Source organism: Azolla caroliniana, unplaced genomic scaffold (assembly GCF_043228905.1).
Source record: "Azolla caroliniana isolate FFs.n. ecotype wild unplaced genomic scaffold, voAzoCaro1.0.p SCAF_4, whole genome shotgun sequence".
Classification (NCBI taxonomy): domain Eukaryota; kingdom Viridiplantae; phylum Streptophyta; class Polypodiopsida; order Salviniales; family Salviniaceae; genus Azolla; species Azolla caroliniana.
This window is the reverse complement of record NW_028230439.1, coordinates 15,387,490-15,409,371: the sequence shown is the minus strand read 5'-3', so window position 1 is coordinate 15,409,371 and position 21,882 is coordinate 15,387,490. Positions and strand designations below refer to the sequence as shown.

At 40.9% G+C, this 21,882-nt stretch overlaps 1 protein-coding gene across 2 annotated transcripts; it reads left to right on the top strand.

The window, feature by feature from the left end:
• The first annotated feature begins 8,643 nt into the window (after window positions 1-8,643).
• On the top strand, window positions 8,644-20,569 carry LOC147865132 (chromatin remodeling protein EBS-like). Of its 2 annotated transcripts, none has more exons than XM_087317885.1 (5): window positions 8,644-8,869; window positions 9,267-9,609; window positions 11,391-11,459; window positions 19,236-19,374; window positions 20,394-20,569. In XM_087317885.1, the coding sequence occupies exons 1-5, from the start codon at window positions 8,797-8,799 to the stop codon at window positions 20,418-20,420; spliced, it is 651 nt and encodes a 216-aa protein (XP_087174011.1). In that variant the 5' UTR covers window positions 8,644-8,796; the 3' UTR covers window positions 20,421-20,569. The 2 variants fall into 2 exon arrangements, with proteins under 2 accessions (XP_087174011.1, XP_087174012.1); XM_087317886.1 differs by lacking the exon at window positions 20,394-20,569 and adding an exon at window positions 20,311-20,383 and having other exon boundaries at window positions 8,645-8,869.
• The last annotated feature ends 1,313 nt before the right edge of the window (window positions 20,570-21,882 follow it).

Genomic DNA, 21,882 nt, shown 5'->3' with positions numbered 1-21,882 from the left:
TAGGACTTACACCTTTGTACCTATATTCTACTCACACATGTGCACATTTGCACATGAGATGTATATATACCTCATTGTGGGTATTTTTGTATTGGATGATGCTTTTTAATATACACTCTCGTTAATCATCCCCCATTTATATTATTGTTCATAAGTGTATCTATCTCTCTCTCTTCCTCTCACTCACATACACACACATATCACATAACGTTCCGCTGCTTAACTACTCACATAATTAGTGACGAATTAACCCTAGTTAATTACCAAATTATTAACAATCCTCTACATGGATGATTCGGTCATTGGCAAGGAGCATCTAGTTGACATCAACAAGGTCAAGTCCCTCCTCTCCGACAAATTTGAGATGACAGAAATGAAAGAGCTTCATTACAGCCTAGGTATTGAAGTAATTTGGACTCCAGTTGGCATTATGATCTCCCAATGGCACTACGTCCTCAACTTGTTATACAAGTTCGGGATGACTGAGTGCAAATCTGTGGCAACCTATCTTGACTGAAACCTCAAACTGGATGCCAACTCCAACACCATAGAGTGTGAGCCGACACACTATTGACAACTTGTTGGTAGTCTTATCTACCTCACTATCACCTCGACCCGGCCTCAACTATCAGGTAGGCCTCCTTATTCAATTCATGCAAACTCCACGAGATATTCATTTGGATTGTGTTAAGCGAGTGTTACGATATGTGAGTGGAACAATGGACTATGACATTCTCTACAAATTGGCTACGCCAATTTAACTCGAAGGGTACACATATGCCGATTGGGCCAGCTATAAGGCTGATAAACAATCAACCTCCGGATTTATTTTCTCCCTCGGCAGCGGAGCAATATCATGGAGCAGTAAATAACAACCGACTGTCGCTCTTTCGAGCATAGAGGCCGAATACAGGGGCGTGGCAGTGGCTGCATGTGAAGCCATATGGCTCAAAAGGATAAGGATTTGGACGTCTCCATCAACGATCCAATCTTGCTCTACTGCGACAATCTCAACAGTATCCATCTTGCTCAAAACCCTGTCTTTCATGCTTGGACAAAGCACATTGAGGTGCACTACCACTTCATCCAAGAACATGTCCTTGCAAGGGATGTCGACCTTCAGCACATCAGCACCAATCTTCAAACAACCGACATCTTCATGAAAGCCTTGGGGACTGACAAGCTTCAACAATTTGCGACCGAGCTTGGTCTTTCGACCTATGCCTTGCCAAGCTTGAGGGGGAGTGATAGTCGACCTGATAGTTGACTTAGTCATGACATGGTTGATGTAAAAGAATACGTGTGCGGAAGCTTATGCGTAAGACAGTGAGTACACGGTTCGGAATTACGACAGTTCGATAAAACACAGAAATCACAAAGAAGGAGAGGGAGAGACAGTGTGAGAGAGAGAGAGAGAGAGAGAGAGAGAGCTTGGTTAGAAAATAAGGTGTTGGATACATGGAGCATTACTAGAAATGTAAAGTGGTGGCGTAGAGTTTTAGATGCAAGGTGGCAGTCTCATCTTCCATTCCGTGCAAAGGTGTTTCTTTGGTGTGCCATAGTTGGTGGGTTGCCTTTGGCGATGGCCATAAAACAAAGACATATTTCAAATGGGACATGTTTTTTCTGTACGATGTTTGAAGAAGATGTCAGACATAGGTTCATTACATGTTCGGTTGCTAAGGCCATTTGGGCGATTATGTCAAAAATTTGGGCATAGATAATAGGGAATATTTTGTCACCTTATAAATGGGTTTTTATGGATGAGGATAAAGTTATGCCCACACCATCATATAAGGTGGTTTTTTATTACCTTAGATATTGGGGGATGTGGTTTAATTGGACCATGAGAAATGAGTTCTTGTTTGATGGACTTCATGGGATAACACAACAAATCCATAGGACGAAAGGGAAATTGATTTGGCAACTTTCACAACTATGTTGTATGGGGATCTTGTCCCAAGAGGAGATAGACTTATGTCATCTAGTTTTACAACACTTGAGAGGGTTTCCCTTGCACTATCACTATTTATGAAGTAGTGAAGATAGCAAGGGGTGTATTATCATTTTGTTTTAATAACAAACATTGATTTACGAAAAAGAAGAAGAAGAGAGAGGGCAGAAAACATAACTATATTCAAAAATAATTCTATGTACATACTTAGTGCTTAGAGAGCACCTTTTATACAAGCCCTGACTATCGGGCTGACACAAGTACTTACAGTACCTGACTACTCATAAATGAGCATCCTACTCTTACCCCCAAAATTATTCCTTACGAGGAATAACATTCTAACGCCCTCTAGGTTTACATACCACTACGACCATATTTTGCTCACGGTTTTACGCACCCAGTTTACGTACTGGGTTACGTACCCGTTTACGCTCCCAATGTTGAGCTTGTCTCTCAACATTCCCCCTCAAGCTCAACTTGAGGTTCCATATGGTTTTCCAGATTTTTGCTCCGGCCTCTCCTGGCTTCATGCCTCGCTCGCGCTCCTCGACCTGTTCAATTCCGCGCGCTTCGACCCTTCTGGTCGGCTTGTCTGCTCATGCGACCTTTCTCAACTCCCTTGCTATCGCGGTGTTGGTGCCACTTTCACTACCCTTTTCTCCGCTTGGCCCTCAGTTGATTTGGCGTATCCGAATCGAACATTTTCGATTCATTCCCGCTTTCACACAAATTGGTTGTCTCCAATTCGTCTTCTGTCTTCAGGCCCTTAACTACATCCGACCATGTCTTAGTCTTGGCCTTTATGCCTTTCTTGGCTTTGTTTCCCCTTTGTTTGGCTGTCTTCGGCTCTTCCTTGCGATTATGACCCTTGTTTTCTTCTTCGGCTTCTTCAGCTGATCCGAAATCGAATTCTTCATCCGATTCAACATCGTGGTTACTACCACTCCTTTCACACTCCTGTTCCTGTTCTTGTCTCCCCCTCAAGTTTGGTGTGTTGAGGTGCCGCAAACCCAGATCAACCGAGAAATGTCGTAACTTGTCGAAACCAAGGGGCTTGGTGAAGATGTCAGTAATTTGCCGAACCCGTTGGAACATACGCCAATTCGACTTCACCAGAATGGACACACTCACAGACAAAATGGTAGTGCACCTCAATGTGCTTGGTTCGAGTGTGGAATATAGGGTTTTTCGCAAGGTGGATGATGTTGAGGTTGTTGCAGTAGATCGTCATTGGATAGGACACCTCTACGTGCAAATCTCGTAATAACCGTTTCAGCCAAATGACTTCGCACGTAGCGACAGTCGCCCCTTGATATTCGCCCTCAGTGCTCGACAGTGCTACTGTCGGCTGCTCCTTACTGCTCCATGCAATCGCCACACTTCCCAATGAGAATGCATATCCGGATGTGGATCTACGATTGTGGGCATTTCCGGCCCAATCGGCATCCGTGTAGTCAACTAACTGCTCGGCTACGTCTGCATGATACAACAACGACATGTCTTTAGTGCCGCTGACATATCGTAATATCCTTTGCGTGCACTGAAGGTGTTTGGTCGTGGGCTGCAACATAAATTGACTGATCATTCTGACCGGATAGTTGAGGTCCGACCGAGTGATCGTCAAGTAGATGAGGCTTCCGACAATCTATTGAAACCGTGTCGGGTCGCACGCATTTCCCGAATCTTGGCGAAGCTTTATGTTTCTATCCAGAGGGGTCGAGATGGGCTTACAATCTGCCATCCTGAACTTGAAGAGCATATTTAGCGCATAATAACACTAACTGATCAAGATGCCTTCAGGGGAACGGATCACTTCGATCCTGAGGAAGTAATGAAGATCTCCAAGATCCTTCATTTCGAACGATGCCGCAAGCTGAGACTTTACACGGTCGATTTCTTCCAAGCCAGCATTGGCAAAGACTAAATCATCAACATAAAGTAAAAGACAAAACGGTCCATGTCGACCTTGCCGAACAAACAACGAGGAGTCTGATTTGGACGTTGTAAACCCCATTCTACGCAACCGTTGCAAAATCTTTGTGTTCCAAGCTCGCGGGGTTGCTTAAGGCCATATAATGCCTTCTTCAATCGGTAGATTGCCGAAGTGTTCTATTCGGATAGAAATCCGGGGGGTTGTACCATGTACACTTGTTCCTCAAGATCACCTTGTAGGAACGCATTCTTTACATCCATCTGATGTAGATGCCACCCCTTCGCCGCAACTACGGCTAGCAGAACTTGCACGGTAGTCATCTTCGCATAAGGTGTGAAGGTCTTGTCGTAATTGACATCGTGCTTCTACGCGTAGCCTTTTGCAACCAAACGGGCCTTATATCGGTTGATCGAGTTGTTGGTGTTGTATTTCACTTTAAACACCCATCTGCATCCAATCGGCTTAACACCTTTAGGTGCGTCAACTAGGTCCCAAGTCTCGTTGTCTGATAATGCACGCATCTCTTCCTCCATCGTGGCACACTAGTTTGCGTTTTCCGTTGCTTCTGGGTAGCTCTTCGGCTCACGCACTTTCGCCACTCGTGTCATGTACGCGTAATGGTGCGCCATGTATTCATTGTACCCGTACCTCTTTACGAGATTCTTCAAGCGGGTGGATCAACGTAATTCGTGATTACCCGATTTCACAACCTTTTCGGTTGATTTTGACCCCTTCCGCGAAGGTTCCTTCTCGATTGGCCCGAAGTCAGTTTCGCTCTAATCTAACTCGGCACTACCGAAATCATATTTTGACATTTTCTTCTTCCCTTTTTCTTTACGTTGTCGTGAAGATTTTCGACAACGGTGTGAAATTTGCATGGAATGTACAAAATCGAGTGTAGTTCTTCACACACAATATGAAACAATAATAGTGAAGATACTATTTTATATTAGTTGAATATCTTGGTACGAAAAGATGGATGTCTTCAAGAGCTTCTGAATGCATTTTACTACATGTGAAACAAACAACTTAGTGTCAAGTTATGTGAGTGTAAAGTTTGAGAAGAAGAGGAAAACAAAACTGTAAGATATCCCACATAGATAGGACAACATCAGGATTCAAGAGTATATAAGTAGAGCCATATCTTTATATATTTTATCTATGTGTTAGGAGCACAAAAAGCTTGTGTTGTATAACTTGGACGAATGGATGCGTCCAAGTTATTCAAATAGTGTTTTGGACGAATTCGGATCACACCAGACCGCACGACGAAACCAGACTGGATGGACGGACGACACTAGACCAGATGGTTGGAACAGGAACCGTAATAGACATATGGGACTGGACAGACGGATCGGTCGGGTCGGTCGAATAGGTTGATCGCGATGCACGGTGTCTTGAAGATCTTTCGGTGTGAAACGAACAAAATTGTCTAACTGTTCCATCGAAGGTCAACTGAAGGTGTAATATGCAGTTAAACATTTGTAAATACAAGACTAAAGCCTTGTAAAATTTTGTGTTTATGGGGGTGTAAGTAAGAATTGAACCTTGCACCTCCTCCATAAGAGACAAATGACTTACCACTAAGCTAAGTCATGACTTTAGAGTTATACTTTTATTATAGTTTTGATATGTAAAATCTCATACATGAGAGCTTGGATGAGTGACATGGCAAACATGCATCGCATGCATTTCATGCATTACATGCATGCCTTGTACCCTCATATGCATCATACACATGGGGGCATTTATAAAAGAATGGAGGAATCAAACAAGTAGGGACTAATGAAAAAATTGGGGAAGAAATTAATAATAATAATAATAATAACAAGTTACCCTAATGGTGATGTATCTTGTCTCTCAAATATAAAGTCAAGGGTTTAATCTCAATCTCCCTCAATCTATCTTAAACCCTTTCTCGTTAAAGCTAGTGCAAACTTCGAATCCTTCTGGTCCAGGACCCCGGCAGTTCCGCCTCACGATCTGCACGTAGTGACGGATTTTTCACGACAACGCGTAAACCGTCTCCTCGGTTCTTTACGTGGGGACAACACTGCTGAGTCTCCACTACTCGCCGGCTCTTCATTTGGTTGGCCATCTCAGCCCACTCCTCATTTGGCCCGCTTAGCCGAAATGAGATCGGACTTTGTGTTAGAGCTCCGATTTCCTCATCACGTGGAGGCAACTCGGCCTCACTGATCTCTTCTTCAGAATTCGGAATGGAGTCATGAGGTATTGGGGGTGAATGCAAGTACCATGAAGCGGACTCATCGAATACGACATCTCGGCTTACGCGAACTTCCTTTGTTCGGGGTTTATAGCACTTATACCCCTTCTGCTCGTCTGAATAGCCGACCAAGATACACTTCTCGGCTTTGGCATTGAACTTCCTCCTCTTCTCCTTCGGCACATGCACATACGCAATGTTGCCGAAAATCCTCAAGTATGCCAAGTTCGGCTTCTTTCTGAAATAAAACTCGTGTGGCAACACTCCTCCATTAGTAGAAATTTGATTCTGCAAATAAACAATTGTCCTTACGGCATATGCTTCTCTTCAAGCATTGCCCTGACCGCTTCTTCGATTATCCAATTCTTCCACTCGGATACGTCGTTCTGCTCCGACGTATATCTACACGAGAATTCGAATAGAATTCCCTCCTTCTATAGATAACTCGTGAACTGGTCGGAGAAGTACTCCTTCCTGCCATCGGACCGTAGGCACTTGATCTTACGCCCAGTTTCCCTTTCCACAAGGTTCTTCACCTTCAAGAACCACACGAAGACTTCGCTCTTTTTCGCGATCAAGCATGCCCAGGTGTGCCGAGTGAAGTCATCGATGAAGGTTACGAAGTAACGGCTTCCATCGAGACTCACGTTCTGTGCCGGTCCCCATACATCCGAATGGATTAAGTCGGGCAGATTTCGACTCCGATTACGTTCGTTTGGGAACGGAAGTCGCTGCTGCTTCCCTAGTTGGCAAGCTTCGCAGACTTGGCCATTACGACCCCGAAATTTCGGCAAACCAAAAACAATGTTCTTCGTCTGCATTTCACGAAGCCATGGGAAGTTAACGTGGCCGAACCGCTTGTGCCACAGGTCGATGTCCGACTCGACCTTCTGTCCTTTCGCGAACAACGCGGTTTTGGCTTGATTGGTGTCGAGGATGAACATCCTCCCTTCACGGCGCCCTTGCGCAATAACTTGGCCTTCCTCTTTGATGTAGCACCTGAGGTGCGTGAATCGAACTTGCATCCCCTGATCGACGATCTGACCAACCGACACCATGTTCTTGGTTATTGTCGAGACGTGCAACACATTCATAAGTTTCCCTTTCTGCCCGACGTGGCTGAGAGGAACTTCTCCAACATGTTCGATGGTATGTGGAGTGTGGTCTCCCGTTTCGACCACTCCTTTCTTTTCCGGTTTCTCCAAATACGAGAACCATTCCTCATGACTCGTCATATGATTTGACGCTCTGGAATCAACATACTACACCTCGCTTGATGTCGAGGTGTTCACGGCCATCAAATTGGCCTTGTGCTTCATTACAAAGGTTGGACCCAATCCATTTCCGGCTCGTTTGAAGCCTTCGGCATAGTGCGATTTCTGACGCCTTCCTGCGTCTCTTCTACTCGATTCGGCTTTGTCCGAATCAGCTCTCTTCTTCCAACACTCGCTCTCCCTGTGGCGTTTCTTGCCACAGTACCAACATTCCGTCGCGGCCTTCTCTTGCCGGCTTCCGGCGGCGTTATGACTCCCCCTGCTTCTGGAGGGTTCGGAATTGCTTCCGGCATTTCGATTATGCCGCACTTTCTGCTCTTTTCGGCCTTACACTCAATCTTTAGCCCAATAGTACATATGTTGCAGCGATCTACAAAAAACTACAAAACCATGTTCTTTGTTGAATGGGGAAACCACAAACATCAATACATGTTAAGAGCCCATCCCATTATTTGCCTTCTGAACCATTGCTTCCATGTGACTTAGCTTAACTCACTAGGTTGTGAGATAGTGCGTTGGGGCACAATTGATGAGAATAATTGACCATGCATAGTTTGCGCTATACAAGTTTGAGAGTATGAGTATCGCACATTGATAAAATGCTTTACACACTTTCTCGACCAAACCCAAACCTTGTATGATTTCCTCTCATAGTCAGAGTGCGCACTCTGGATTGCGACATTCATTAGTAAAGTTCTTGAACATTATGAGTTTCTCCTCACTTTCACATGTACTACATGAAAAGGTTATAAATTTGTCCCATAGGTCATATTTGACCGTCGAAGATGATAAAAAAATTTATCTATCTATGTATCTTGCCTCATACATCGCATAGGTCTCTGAGGAACATTCAAAATCTATCTATCTATCTATCTATCTTCATCAAAAAATACTATGTTTTGGTAGATTTTCATTACTTTATTATCTTGGTAAGGTATCAACATGAGGTCATGGGTTCAAATCCTTATCTTTAACACATCTTTGCTACAAACATCAAATATATCTCGTTTGAGTCCCTTCAAAACTACATGGTTACATCGACCTAACCCACACAATTATCTGAACAAATAGACACTAACAAGTAACTACATCTCAACCACGGCCCCTATCGGCAAATATCATAACTCCATTTTGCTCCTCAATTTCGAAGGCTTTGATTCTCCTTATGCATTAATGGGTTCCATTTCTTCTCCTTGCTCATCATCTTTGTTTCTTGGTAAAATATTCTTCTTTTTTCCCAATCTCACTCCTTCCTTGTGTGACAGTCATTGTTCAGTGTCGTCGAATAATCGAAAAGCACAGTGAACCAGAAACCTCGCGTTTTACCTCGTTCTTTATTAGGCCGAATTCCTTCTTTCTTTGTCATCTTCTCTCTCATCTTTCTCTCCACCGCCATAGCTATAGAGCTATGACCAAGACCAGAAACCCGAAGAAAGATATCGACAGCTACACCATCAAAGGAACCGGAAAAGTTGTTAAAAGTAAGATTTCCCTCCCTGTCCACCCCTATTTATCTTTTTTCTGCCTTGAATTCTCCGCAAACCTTAAAATAAATTGAAGTATGCTTTTGTATCTGTTCTCTTGTCATTTTTTTTAGAAAAGCGTCTTCCAGAAGGTTCTATTCCAAAAAATATGCTCAAATTTGCACTAATATTTTAGAATTTTGGGCAGTGTTTTGCGTTTTGGGTGGTGTTTTGACATGTTTTCGGGGTTTTGTTTTGTGGAAGTCAGACATGCGCTCTGACATGCTTTGGGTGGTCTTTGAAATGTCTTGAGTGGTGTTTGACATATTTCGGGGGAGTGTTTTCATGTTTCAGGTGGCATTTGGCATGTCCTGGCCACTATTTTGACATATTTTGAATCTGATTGGGTTTGTAGTTGGGGATGCTGTTCTATTGCGGAACCAGGAGGCCAACAAACCACCGTATGTGGCAAGGTTGGAGAAAATGTGGGCAGATGGGAGGAACAATGCGAAAGTAGAAGTTCGTTGGTACTACCGACCTGAAGAGTCAATGGGTGGACGACGACAATTCCATGGTGTGAAAGAGGTTTTCTTGTCCGACCACACTGACATTCAGAGTGCTGATACCATTGAAGGAAAATGTACTGTGCATTCATTCAAAAGCTATACTATACTTGAGAATGTTGAGGCAGAGGACTATTTCTGCCGGTTTGAGTACCATGCATCCACTGGTGCATTTACCCCTGATAGAGTAGCAGTGTAAGCAATTTCTTTTTCAACTCAGTGATAAATTCCTTTTTATTAACTTGAATACTTATGATAGCAATGCAAGTACCTTCTTTCAATTTAGTGATTGTTTCTAGAATATTAAAATAGAATTATAAGCACAAGATTATAATTTATTGTAAGTGCTATTTACTTATTTAAGGGTATAGAGAATCAAGCTCAACTCGTGTGAACATGTGCTTATGTAGAAAAGGACGATGTATGAACAATCTAGTGACATGAAGAACTAGATTTTGATATCTAGTTAGTTGTCAAGTTTAAATGTGATCAAAGAATATTAGATATTCTTATGACAGAATCGTACTCGAGTGGATGACTATGACTAGGCCCCACCAACCACATTTAATGTGGCAATCCCTTGAGGACTTGTATATAAAACCCACTTGGCCCATTGTGTTCAGTTGATGGTTTTTAGTTGATTAATATAGTTTTCTCTTTAGTGCATATGCTATCATCCCCCTTGTGTATTTTATTATTTATGGTTGTTTTCTTTGATTCCTTCTCTTGCTCACTCTCCACTCTCTCACACGCACTACGCTTTCGGACACTCTGACTCTCGAGAGTTAGAATTCTGCAAGATCACAAGTTAAGCTATATCCGATACGTGAAGGCCACAAAGGAAGCATGGGAAAATTTGAAGAAGACTTTTGCGGCTTCAACCATGGACTGAAAATTTCAAATCCTACAGGTATTGAATAATATTATGCAGAGGGATATGTTTGTAACAGACTATACCCTCAAGATCAAAGATTTGTGCGAATCAGTCATCTCCATCAACGTCCCAGTCAACGATGACGAGATGGTGTAGTATCTGCCTGAACGGCCTCGCACTTTAGTATGGTGCGTTTCGGACTGCCGTAACAAGGGGGTCACATGGAAACCCTCAGTCATGCACCACCCGTTGATGAGATACGCAGTTGTGACTGCTGCCTTTGCCCAATGAATCTTCCACATGTTCGTCTCAAGAATTGTGTGATTCTTTTGCACAGCAAAATTGTTTTGTTGTGGTGTGTACAACAAGAGAATTCATGGTTGTCGAAATTAGTTACTTACTCAAAACTTATGCAAACACTGATCACGCAAAACCTAATACTAGGCTTAGAACACAAGATCCTGATCGACTGTTAGTGAATATATGTAGCAGAGAATAGATTCGAACATTCGACACAGTAAATAGATAAAAGAATAAACAGAGCAGTCGACACAATAAGTACTCTAACTACCTTTGTTCAAACCTTTGGCCCATTGTGTTCAGTTGATTAATATAGTTTTGTCTTCAGTGCATAAGCCGTCATCCCCGCAACTGCATAGTTTATTATTTCAGGTTGTCTCCTTCTCTTGCTCAGACACGCATCAAGATTTTCTATATATTTGGGTATTTGAAACTATCTATAGGAAGTCTTATAGATATGTAAGCATCGATGTGCTTGTAATGACCATGATCAGATATATTAGCTTCAATGAGTTAAGAAAATGTAGTGTACCATGAATCTGTACTACTTTAAATCTATATTCAATATTTAGAACATAATTCTAGTGTTTGGGAGCGTTGTTTTAGATGTTATTGAAAAATAGCTAGAAAAATGTCTCACCTCCAATTGTACGAGGGACAATACTGTATGAGTAATAGTATTTTATGCATTCTGCTTATATGGATTCTTTTTCATAAGGCACTTTTTGATTCCTACGTATAGAGTTCTATAGCGGAGAACTGTAAATGCAAGGATTTTGATATAATTGCTTGGGTATTGTAGGTATTGCAAATGTGAGATGCCGTATAATCCAGATGATTTAATGGTGCAATGTGAAGAATGCAAGGACTGGTAAGGCTGACTGGTAAGGTTCTAGTTAGGGTTAATAGTCATATTATTATTATTAGAGAATGTTGTATGTTCGAAAATTCAGGTATGAATACAGTAACATGGAGCTTTGTCCACCAAAAATGAAAAGCACTCTATAATTGGTGTCGTAATGGAATGAAGGATTGCACTCACATATTTCTAGTTGTAAAACTTGAAATTTCTATTTATTGTTTTCTACTTTCATCTTTAATAGAGCCATGTGTCAAGGTTTCCCTACTAGATGGACTCGGCATACTATTGTGCCAATCCTCAAGAGTGGAGACCCCATGATGCCAAGCAGCTATAGGAGAATCATGATTGGCCATTACTTGGCTAGACTATATGGCTCGATTCTAGAATCAGAATTGAGTAAATGGGTAGAGCAAAATGGCTGCCGTTCAGTTGGACAGGCAGGCTTTCGGAAGGGGTTCACAACTTTGGATCACATATTGACCCTCCGGGTCCTTATTGAGGACCAAGCCCATAATAAGAGGATTTATTGTTGCTTTGTGGATTTCTGAAAAGCCACTGTGCCACGTGCTCGGCTTATGTAGCTAGCGTCTAGAAGCTCTTGGTGTTCCTGCAGATATGCAATGGGGAATCTATGCACTCTATGAATCCGTGTCAGGAAAAGTGCAGTCTTCCAAGGGTTTGTTAGAGGCGGTGGCTAGCACAATTGGAATGAAGCAAGAATTCCCACTATCACCCACTCTCTTCGGTCTCTATATAGATGAGGTATCACATTACATAGAGTGATTTGGGGGGTTCAGGAGCATGCCTAGCAGGTATAGCTATACAAATATTACTATATGCTGATGATATTGTGCTGATTTCTGACTCTCCGGAGGGACTACAAAGACATCTAAATGCCTTAAAACTATTTTGTACGAACAAAGGTTTGTCAATCAACATGGATAAACTAAAGTGATGGTGTTTAACACCACTGAAGCATGGGTAACAAGATCACAACCGGAATTCTTCTTGGGAGAGGAAAAGGTGGAATACACACGCTCCTACACATACCTAGGAGTAACATTTACAGGGCCTAGGTTCTCTTTACGGGAGGCTGCTTGTGTCCGACTTTCTCGTGGAGTAGAAACATGGAGTAGAATCGACCTATGCTAGAGATCTTTCGAAAAGACAAAAGTTACATCTAACTTGAGAATCTGACATTTGCTGAAAATCAGTTTCCCTTGTCTCTTTTTATCTTATTTACTTTTATATTTATGGAGTAATATTTATTTTATTTGGATTTGTTGATTTGTTGTTCTCAAAGACGAGACAACACTTAAGATGTAATCTCTTGTTTGGTGTTATAGGCTCTTAAAAGACGTTAATATATGTTTCTTTCTTTCTTTTTGCCTCTCTTTAGCGGATGTTTCGGAATTGCACTTAATAAAAGACAAAAGGATTAATATATATGTGCGCTTGTCCTTTGGTTGTGCGACAATGAAAGTGGCCCACATGTATGATGGGGGGAAGTTCTGTAATTACTAGAATCTAAGGTTGTGTACAGAGTCCAGATATAACACAATAGATTAGAAGCTCTATTAATTTGCAAGATGCATCAAGGGAGCACATGTGAGGGACAAAAGACTCAAATTACTGACCTTGGAGATGGAATAAAAAAAGCATTAATCAACTGGAACGAGAGAATTACTGATGACGGGTTAGCAACATGGTACTGATAGTTTTAAGAGCTTGAGTATGGTGATGGAGTTACTTAGTATATGACGATGGTAAAATGAGGTACAGAAACAGATGAGAGAGATTATAATAAATAATGATGATAAGGGTAATGACTGATGCCAACACTGAGAGGAATCTTTGAGCTCTTCTTTTCAAGCTCTTAATAGCCTCTTTAGGCTTGTGGTCTGTCATGGCAGATCGAGAAATGTCACAAAAGACGCATACAAGCAAAGACATCCGCTCACATCATACAAGCTCACAGGAGATGCATACACACAACACAAGTTCACATACCAGCAATGATGTTCTGGTGATGAAATACTTCTTCCCGATGTTGGGTTCTTACTTTGAATCCCAAAAAGCTTCACCACTTTAGGGTTGTAAGAGTATTTTTAGACAGGGGGAAAAAACCTCCTAAAGAGGGAAAAAATGCTCCTGTAGTCCTAAGTGTGTTCACACACATCATTGTCCTAAGTGTGTTCACACATTACTGTCCTAAATGTGTTCACACACATCACTATCCTAAGTGCACACACATCACTACCAAAATATGTCAACAAATCCCCCTTGGGAGTGATGCAGTGAACATGGAGCTGACACTCATGGTTAAACAAGTGCCAAGCTATGTGGATAGAGATGAATCCACAAATGGGATTAGGCCTAAAGCTTTGCGGAAAGCTTCAAACTTCTCCCTAGGCAGAGCCTTTGTGAAGAGGTCTACAATGTTCTCCTGCGTGGGCAAATAAGCCAAACTGATCTCTCCAGCGGAGAACCTTTCCTTGACATAGTGATAATGCACCTCAATGTGCTTAGTGCGAGCATGGAACACAGGGTTCCTCACAACTGCCATTGCACTTTGACTGTCAGTGAAGATGGTGGTGGCAGAAGACTGACCAACACCCAAATCTGCTAAAAGGCGTCTGAGCCACACACACTCAACTGTAGCTGTGAAAGCTGCCCTATACTCAGCCTCACAACTAGAAGTGGCCACAGTAGGCTACTTCTTGCTCAACCAAGATATGCATGAGCTACCAAGCATGAAGCAAAAACCACTTGTGGACACACGAGTGTCATAACAACCAGCCCAATCAGAGTCAGAAAAAGCATGCAGGTTTGGCGGTAGTGGATCCCCCCTTGGGATAAAACAACCCAAGTGACCGGGTACCACTCAAGTAGCGAAAGATGCGCTTAACTGCCTGCCAATGCTTAACTCCTGGGCAATGCATAAACCTGCTCATCTGAGAGACAGCAAACTGAATATCAGGTCAGGTTATACATAAGTAAATCAAGCATCCAACTGCTTGCTGATAGAGAACAGCATCAAATGCATCTCCAGCATCATGAAGGCTCAAACGTAAACCTGTCTCCATGGGAATGGCAATAGGTTTACAGTCTTCAAGGCCAAAACGCTGTAATAATGTGTCGATGTATTTCGATTGACACAAAGCTATTCCACCATCAACTTGCATGAATTGAATGCCCAAATAATGATAGAAATGCCCCAAATCTGACATCTCAAAGGAGGCATGCAAATCAGCCTTAAAGTCAGCAATATGCTTCTCATTGGGACCAGTGAGCAACATATCATCGACATACACAACCATGATCAGAAATACATCATCAACACGCTTAACATATAAGGTGCTTTCAGTTGGACTATTCTCAAACCCAAATGCAATCAAATAGGCATGTATCTTTTCATACCACGAACGCGGTGCTTGCTTCAAGCCATATAATGCCTTTCGCAACCTGCACACTTTGTGTTCATGCCCTTTTTGCACAAAACCACGGGGCTAGGATACATACACTTCCTCATGAAGATCACCATTTAAAAATGTTGTTTTAATGTCCAACTGATGTACATTCCAACCATGATGAGTTGCAATTGCACAGATGCTACGAACAGTAGTCATACGGCAGGTGGGAGCAAAGGTCTCATCAAAATCGATGCCTTTTTCTTGGGCATAACCTTTTGCAACAAGCCTAGCTTTATACCTGTCAATTGTTCCATCAGGTTTACGCTTTAGCTTATATACCCACTTAGTGCCAATAGCCTTCTTGCCAGGAGGCAAGTCACATAAAGACCATGTACCAGTCTTCATAATAGCCTCATATTCTGATTGCATAGCAGCCATCCAATTTTCTGAATTTTGTGCTTCATCAAAAGAAACAGGCTCACTCTCATTGCAAAGACTAGAGGCAGCCATTGCATAACAATCTGATGCAAAAGAAGCACTATGATAACTTGAACAAGTATGGTATGGCAAAGGAAAATCCAATTTACTGTCTTGCAAAGTCTGCAACAGCCATCTAGGCACAATCTTTGCCTCCTCTATATCAGCCCTCTCATTAATAAGTGCATCATGTAAGTCTGCATCAGAAATAGACTGATCTGCATCAGAAATGGAATGATCTGCATCATTATGAGTAGCTTCCAAAGGCTGAGAAGGTGCCTCAAGTGGTTCAACACTTAATTGTCCACTTGTAAACAGAGGCAACAAAGTGTTATACATATCTTTGGAGCTAACTGATGTCTCCTTCGTACATGAAAGAGTGGTTGAATTGCATCCTCCACAAAAACAACATCACGGCTAACCAAAATGCGTTTAGATTGTGGATGATACAGACGATAGATAGCCTTTACTTTCAGAACTATATCCTACAAAAATACATTTCACTGCTTTATCATCCAATTTTTTGCGTTGTTGTTTAGGCACTAATGCATATGCCAAACAACCAAAAACACGTAGATGAGCAACAGATGGCTTTTGGCCATGCCAAGCTTCATATGGAGTGATAGAGTGCAATGCTTTAGTGGGACACTTGTTAAGTACATATGCTGCACACATGACAGCCTCAAGCCAGAAACTGTGGTAAGGCCTGACTTTTGACCATACACCTCGCCATTTCCATGAGTGACCTGTTCTTTCTTTCAACAACTCCATTTTGTTGAGGTGTATATGGCACTGTACACTGGTGTTTTATCCCACGTTCAGCCAGAAATGCATTAAACTCAGAAGATGTATACTCCCCCCCTCGATTAGAACAGAGGGTGCCCATTTTACATGATGACAAATTCTCAGCCAAAGCTAGAAATTGTTTGAAGCACAGAAACACTTCAGACTTTGCCTTCAATGGATATACCCATGCATGCCTAGAAAAGTCATCAATGAAAGTCACAAAATAAAGATAGTTCCCAAGAGAATGTGTCTGCATAGGACCACAGACATCACTATGAACAAGTTGCAATTTCTGCGTAGCTTGAACTGAACCATCTTTTGGAAAGGATGAACGGTGCATTTTGCCCAAAATGCAGCCTTCACAAACATGCTTCCGAGGTGCCTCAAGTTTGGGCAAGGATGACACCATTTCAGATTTTTGCAAGCGAAGCAAACTTGCAAAATTCAGATGACCAAAGCGTGCATGCCAAATCTTTGCATCTGAAATAGCCCGAGAATCTTGTATTGCACAGGCTGAATCATTTATAGATCGTTCATAATCTATGAGCTTATACAGCCCACGACATAAAATGCCAGAAGCAATAATAACATCCCCATTGGATAGATCATGAACTGTACACCTGTCATCAACAAATTTAACAACCAAGCCAACTTTGGCTAATGCTGAAATTGACAACAGATTTTTCTTGATCCCTGGCACAAACAAAGCATCTGACAAGATGAAAGGACTACCATCAGCAATAGTCAAAATGATCTTACCAACACCCATAACTGGATAAGATGAGTTGTTGGTGCATGTGACAGTATTCCCTGTAGGGGCAGGCTCCAATGAAGTGAAGAAATTGCGTTGCGATGTAATATGTTTGGTTGCCCCACTGTCGAAGTACCAAACATCTGATTGTGCAACAGACATACATTGTTCAAGTGAAGATGGGTCAAAACTACAAACAGTAGTAAATGCCCATTCTTCATTCTGCACAAGATTTGCAGACTATTTTTGGTGCAAAAACTTCTGCAACAACGAGTCCTACCTCTTTTTTCTTTGCCTCTTTTGCAGCCAAATTTGGACAGTTCTTTATAATATGGTCAATTCCTTTACAATATTGCAAAATAGTTTTTGTTTCTGCTCTTGTTTTTTTTCATTCACTTGTGAATTATTAGCAAATCTTTGCTTGCTAGTAGAAGAGTTCCATTTACCTTTGCCCTTCTAACTAGCTAGGAAAGCTTGATCTGCAACATGCATAATAGACCTATTTTGCCTAGACTGATCTTCCTGTAACAAAACAGAGACTAGCTCCTCGAATGATAAGGCATTGGGATTGCCTTTCATCATTAAACGAAGAGTAGAAGCAAAACTCTGATATGAATCAGGAAGACCATTTAGAACGGTCAGCACAAGTGAACTATCTGATATCACTTCATCAACAGAAATTAATTGTTCCTTTAAATCTGATTTTTGTAAGAAAACTGTCCATAGAATCCCCTTCATTCATGTGCTCGCTCTCCAATTGTTTTTAGGGATAAGCAACATGAGCCTCATTTCTTGCTTGATACAAAGTGGTAAGAGTATCCCAAGCATCCTTTGCTGTCTTGCAAGAGCGAATATGGGGAATAATGGCACGCTTCACAGACAAAGCTATCAAAGCATGTGCTTGAGCATCTCTGCCATCCCAACGAAGTTGCTCTGCAGTTGGTACAACAAAAACTGTAGCATGGGCATCAACAAGATGATCAACATCCTCGACAGAATCAGTACAATCAGCATGTGTTCTCAACAACAGGACGTTTTTCAGCCCCTTGAACCACATTCCACAACCCCTTTGCTACTAATACATGGCGCATCATATAAGCCCAAAGAGGGTAATTTGTTCAATCTAGTTTATCCTCAACAGCAAGCATCCGAAATACATCATTGCTCTCAGCCATGGCCATGGACTAAACACGTTTTGATGTAAAAAATGGACTGTTGAAGGGAATAACTTACCTTTTTTACTTGAAAGATGAACAAGTGAAGAGAAAAGGGAAGCAAATCTGATTTTTGAGGGTTATAGGAATGTCTTGGAAGACTCAAGGAGGCTTTTTTCTAGGATTGAATTGACTTGGAAGCAGAAAAAAAACACAACTGAAACTGCGCAGAGAAAGAAAACACGCAGAAATTTGTTTTTTCAACAGCAGAAAAACACCACCACAGATGGCACAGAAGGACTGCGTATGAGAGCCGTTGTGTTGCTGCTCAAATGTCGCTTTGTAGCTCTGATACCACTGTTGGGTTCTTACTTTGAATCCCAAAAAGCTTCACCACTTTAGGGTTGTAAGAGTATTTTTAGATAGGGGGAAAAAACCTCCTAAAGAGGGAAAAAATGCCCCTGTAGTCCTAAGTGTGTTCACACACATCATTGTCCTAAGTGTGTTCACACATTACTGTCCTAAATGTGTTCACACACATCATTATCCTAAGTGTGTTCACACATCACTGTCCTAAGTGTGTTCACACACATCACTACCAAAATATGTCAACACCCGAAACACCATATTCCAGCCTTTCTTGTTATAGTGGTGAAACATTGAACCAAAATGTCTTATATATTCTATTTATTAAAAAATCAATGTAGACATGCTCTAAATATGCAATCATGCATGCAGACCAGTTAACATAAATGCACATATAGACCAGTGCGCACTGCAGACACAACCACCATATAAAGTAAACATGAGGCACACAAATACATGAAAGAAGATGGCTTAATCCTCTCCCCTCTATGGATAGTTGGTTGGATATGGTTTGTACACATGCATCTATGTTTTGTGCATATCTGCACACATATAGACCAGTGCACACTGCAGACAACCATCATATAAAGTAAACATGAGACACATAAATACATGAAAGAAGATGACTTAATCCTCTCCCCTCCATGGGTAGTTGGTGGGATATGGTATGTATACATGCATCTATGTTTTGTGCATGGCTGTATTTTGCAGCATGATGGTGAAACAAATTGTGTTTGTCTGAACTTGTCCTTTGCTCACATAATGAGTAAATATGAAACATAGGTGAAACAAGTTGTACTTGTAACAATAATGTCTTACTGGGCCTATGAAAATGCAGGTTTCACCCTTCTTGTGTAAATCTTACGCCAGAGCAAGTAAAAACGTTGGAGGAATTTGTTTGTTCTGACTGTGCAAGCAAAGAAGAAAAAAATAAACAAGTTACCAGTAATGGTCCAGATGCATCTGTAGAAACAAAGGTTTGAAATTTTGTTTGATAGTTGTCTTGCATTATATTTTTCCCAAATATTTGTAAAGGGGTTCCTATATAGGGAAGATTGTTTAATGTATAATGTATTTCTTTAACCTTCTGTGACAGTTTTTTTAGTTATCAACTTATGGCAAATGCATATGGGTTTGTGATATGGATAAAAATGTGGGCAACCACCTAGTAATACCCAAGTATTGTATCAAAAGTCATCAATAAATATGAGAGAATCCAGAAACTTGCCAATTCCCCCAATTTTCACAATTTGAACTGTTCGATTTGCCCCAATTCTGAAGTTGCGAGTTCAAGTCCTGATTATCATTCATTTTGAATTTTGTTGCGGAATTATACCAAACTCAAAATCACAGCAGCCTGCACATATAGACTCTCTTTGCTTGAGGCTGTAATATATAGCCTAGTTATAAGCTGTATTTTCATTAGCTTGCATAGTCTGAACTTAAAGGTCTATGCATGACCATTTAATTGTATATGATGTAGGACACTGTACCTCCTGACTCGTTCAATTCTGAGGTTCTCCAATGTATCTCAGATGAATAACTATGTTAAAATGAAAAGGCAAGCTGAAAATTAAACCTAAATGCAAGTTTTGTAGTTACAAATTAGTACATTTTTTGTCTAAAATGAATCAAGTTTTGAAAGTGAAACATTTCGGTTGAATGGCCCAGTGCAAAAACGTCATACTTTCAAAGTTCCCTTGTTTTGTCCCCATTTATAACTGCAGCCATGAATAATATGGAAATAATCACATTTACTTCTTTGCTTACCATATATTATAGCACAATTCCCTGTGCTCTTCTCTTTTAGTGCCCGAGTATGCTCTTTCCTTGCTGATATACACTCCTTATTGCACAACAATTTCCTTAGCTTTGTTTTTGCCATTATTCTCACTGTAATTTGCTTCTGGCAGTGATGCACAGCTAACATTTGGAAGTCACAAATTTCCTGGGAATGGAAGCAAGTTTCAAAACTAATGTCCTTTTACCTTGGCAGCCTGAAGCAAAACTACAAAATGGATAACGTTCAGAGTTGATGAAAATTCGAAGCTGATGTGGAAGAATGGTAAATGCTCTTCAGGTCGGTTGTAACATTCTCATGTAAAAAAGAACGTGTAGACCGCCCTTTTGAATGTGAATTTCAAAAGAATGAAAAATCTCTACTTGGCTGGCTGTGTTGGTATTATATAGATTTCCTGTCCTGCTTGTTTCTTTTGTTAGATGAAGTAGCACAGATGCAAAACTACAAAAGGGATAACGTTCAAGTTTGATGAAAATTCAAAGCTGATGTGGAAGAATGGTAAATGCTCTTCAAGTAGGTTGTAACATTTTCATGTAAAAGAGACCAGCCTTTTGAATGTGAATTTCAAAAGAATGAAAAATCTCTACTTGGCTGGCAGTTGTGGTTGGTATTATATAGATTTCTCTTCCTGCTTGTTTCTTTTGTTAGAGGAAGTAGCACAGATGCAACTGGCCAAGGAGTTCTTGACGACAACTTTCTAACCCACAGAGATTTAGGTGACTGCATGAATTTTCTCCTTGGAAAAAGAAAATCATCTACATTCAGACAGTATTAAAACCTAGGGAGGGCATATTTACAGCAGTCTCCTATCAGCTTGCAATCAAGAACGGAAAATTAGTATCTTTGGAGAACTGTATCTTAGCATTCTTAATTTTCAAGTTTAATATTTATGACTATGAATTGCTAGGTGCTTTGTCATTTTTAATTGGCATCCTCTTTATATATTTATTTATTGTTCAACTTAACTGGGTTCTTAATCAAGTTTTTTTATCAGGTATTCATTCGCTTTCTATGCATTTGGCTACTTGTGTTTCACTTTTTTGTGTACACAGAAACATTCTCCCAATCATGTATAATACTCTTTTTTTGCCAAAAAAGGAGCATTATTACTTTAGCATTAAGTTGTACCTCACTTTTTTATTGGTTTTCAAATTCAATTAAAGTATTTAGCATTAACTTGTATGTACCTTGCTTTTTTATTGGTTTTAACATCTAGGAGAGCACTAAGGGAAGGCACCATCTTATCATTCTGACTCATTTTATTTGGAGAAATATAAGGGGATTTTAGTATAGCAACAACTGCTGTCATATAACTGCTTGCTTTTATGAATTTGGGCCAAAGGTGGAGTCTCATCAAAGCACATTTTCTTTTTTAATTGACTGAGCAAAGATGTCTTCATTTATTTGTTTAACTTGTTGGATGTAGTGTTGTCCATGTTTTTACTTATAGGCCAAATCATTTGGCAGTCTAAACCACGTCACTGGGCATGTGGCCATGTGTTTTTCACCCCTCTTGTGGGATAACACTCCTAAACTAAAGGTCTCACAACTACTCAGGGATTATGTTGCTGGTTAGTATCTGGTCCAATATAGAGTAGCAAAATGTCTTCAGTTTGATGATTAGTTAAAGATCCCTAAACTAAAGGTCTGACAACCACTGAGGGATTATGTGACTTGTTAGTAT

What these genes read in the sequence shown, in the direction of transcription:
- LOC147865132 (XM_087317885.1), top strand. Translation starts at nt 8,797, where the DNA reads ATGACCAAGACCAGAAACCCGAAGAAAGATATCGACAGCTACACCATC. An exon ending in ACCCCTGATAGAGTAGCAGT is followed by an intron (nt 9,610 to 11,390) that starts GTAAGCAATTTC and finishes TGGGTATTGTAG; the next exon opens with GTATTGCAAATGTGAGATGC. An exon ending in TGTGAAGAATGCAAGGACTG is followed by an intron (nt 11,460 to 19,235) that starts GTAAGGCTGACT and finishes ATGAAAATGCAG; the next exon opens with GTTTCACCCTTCTTGTGTAA.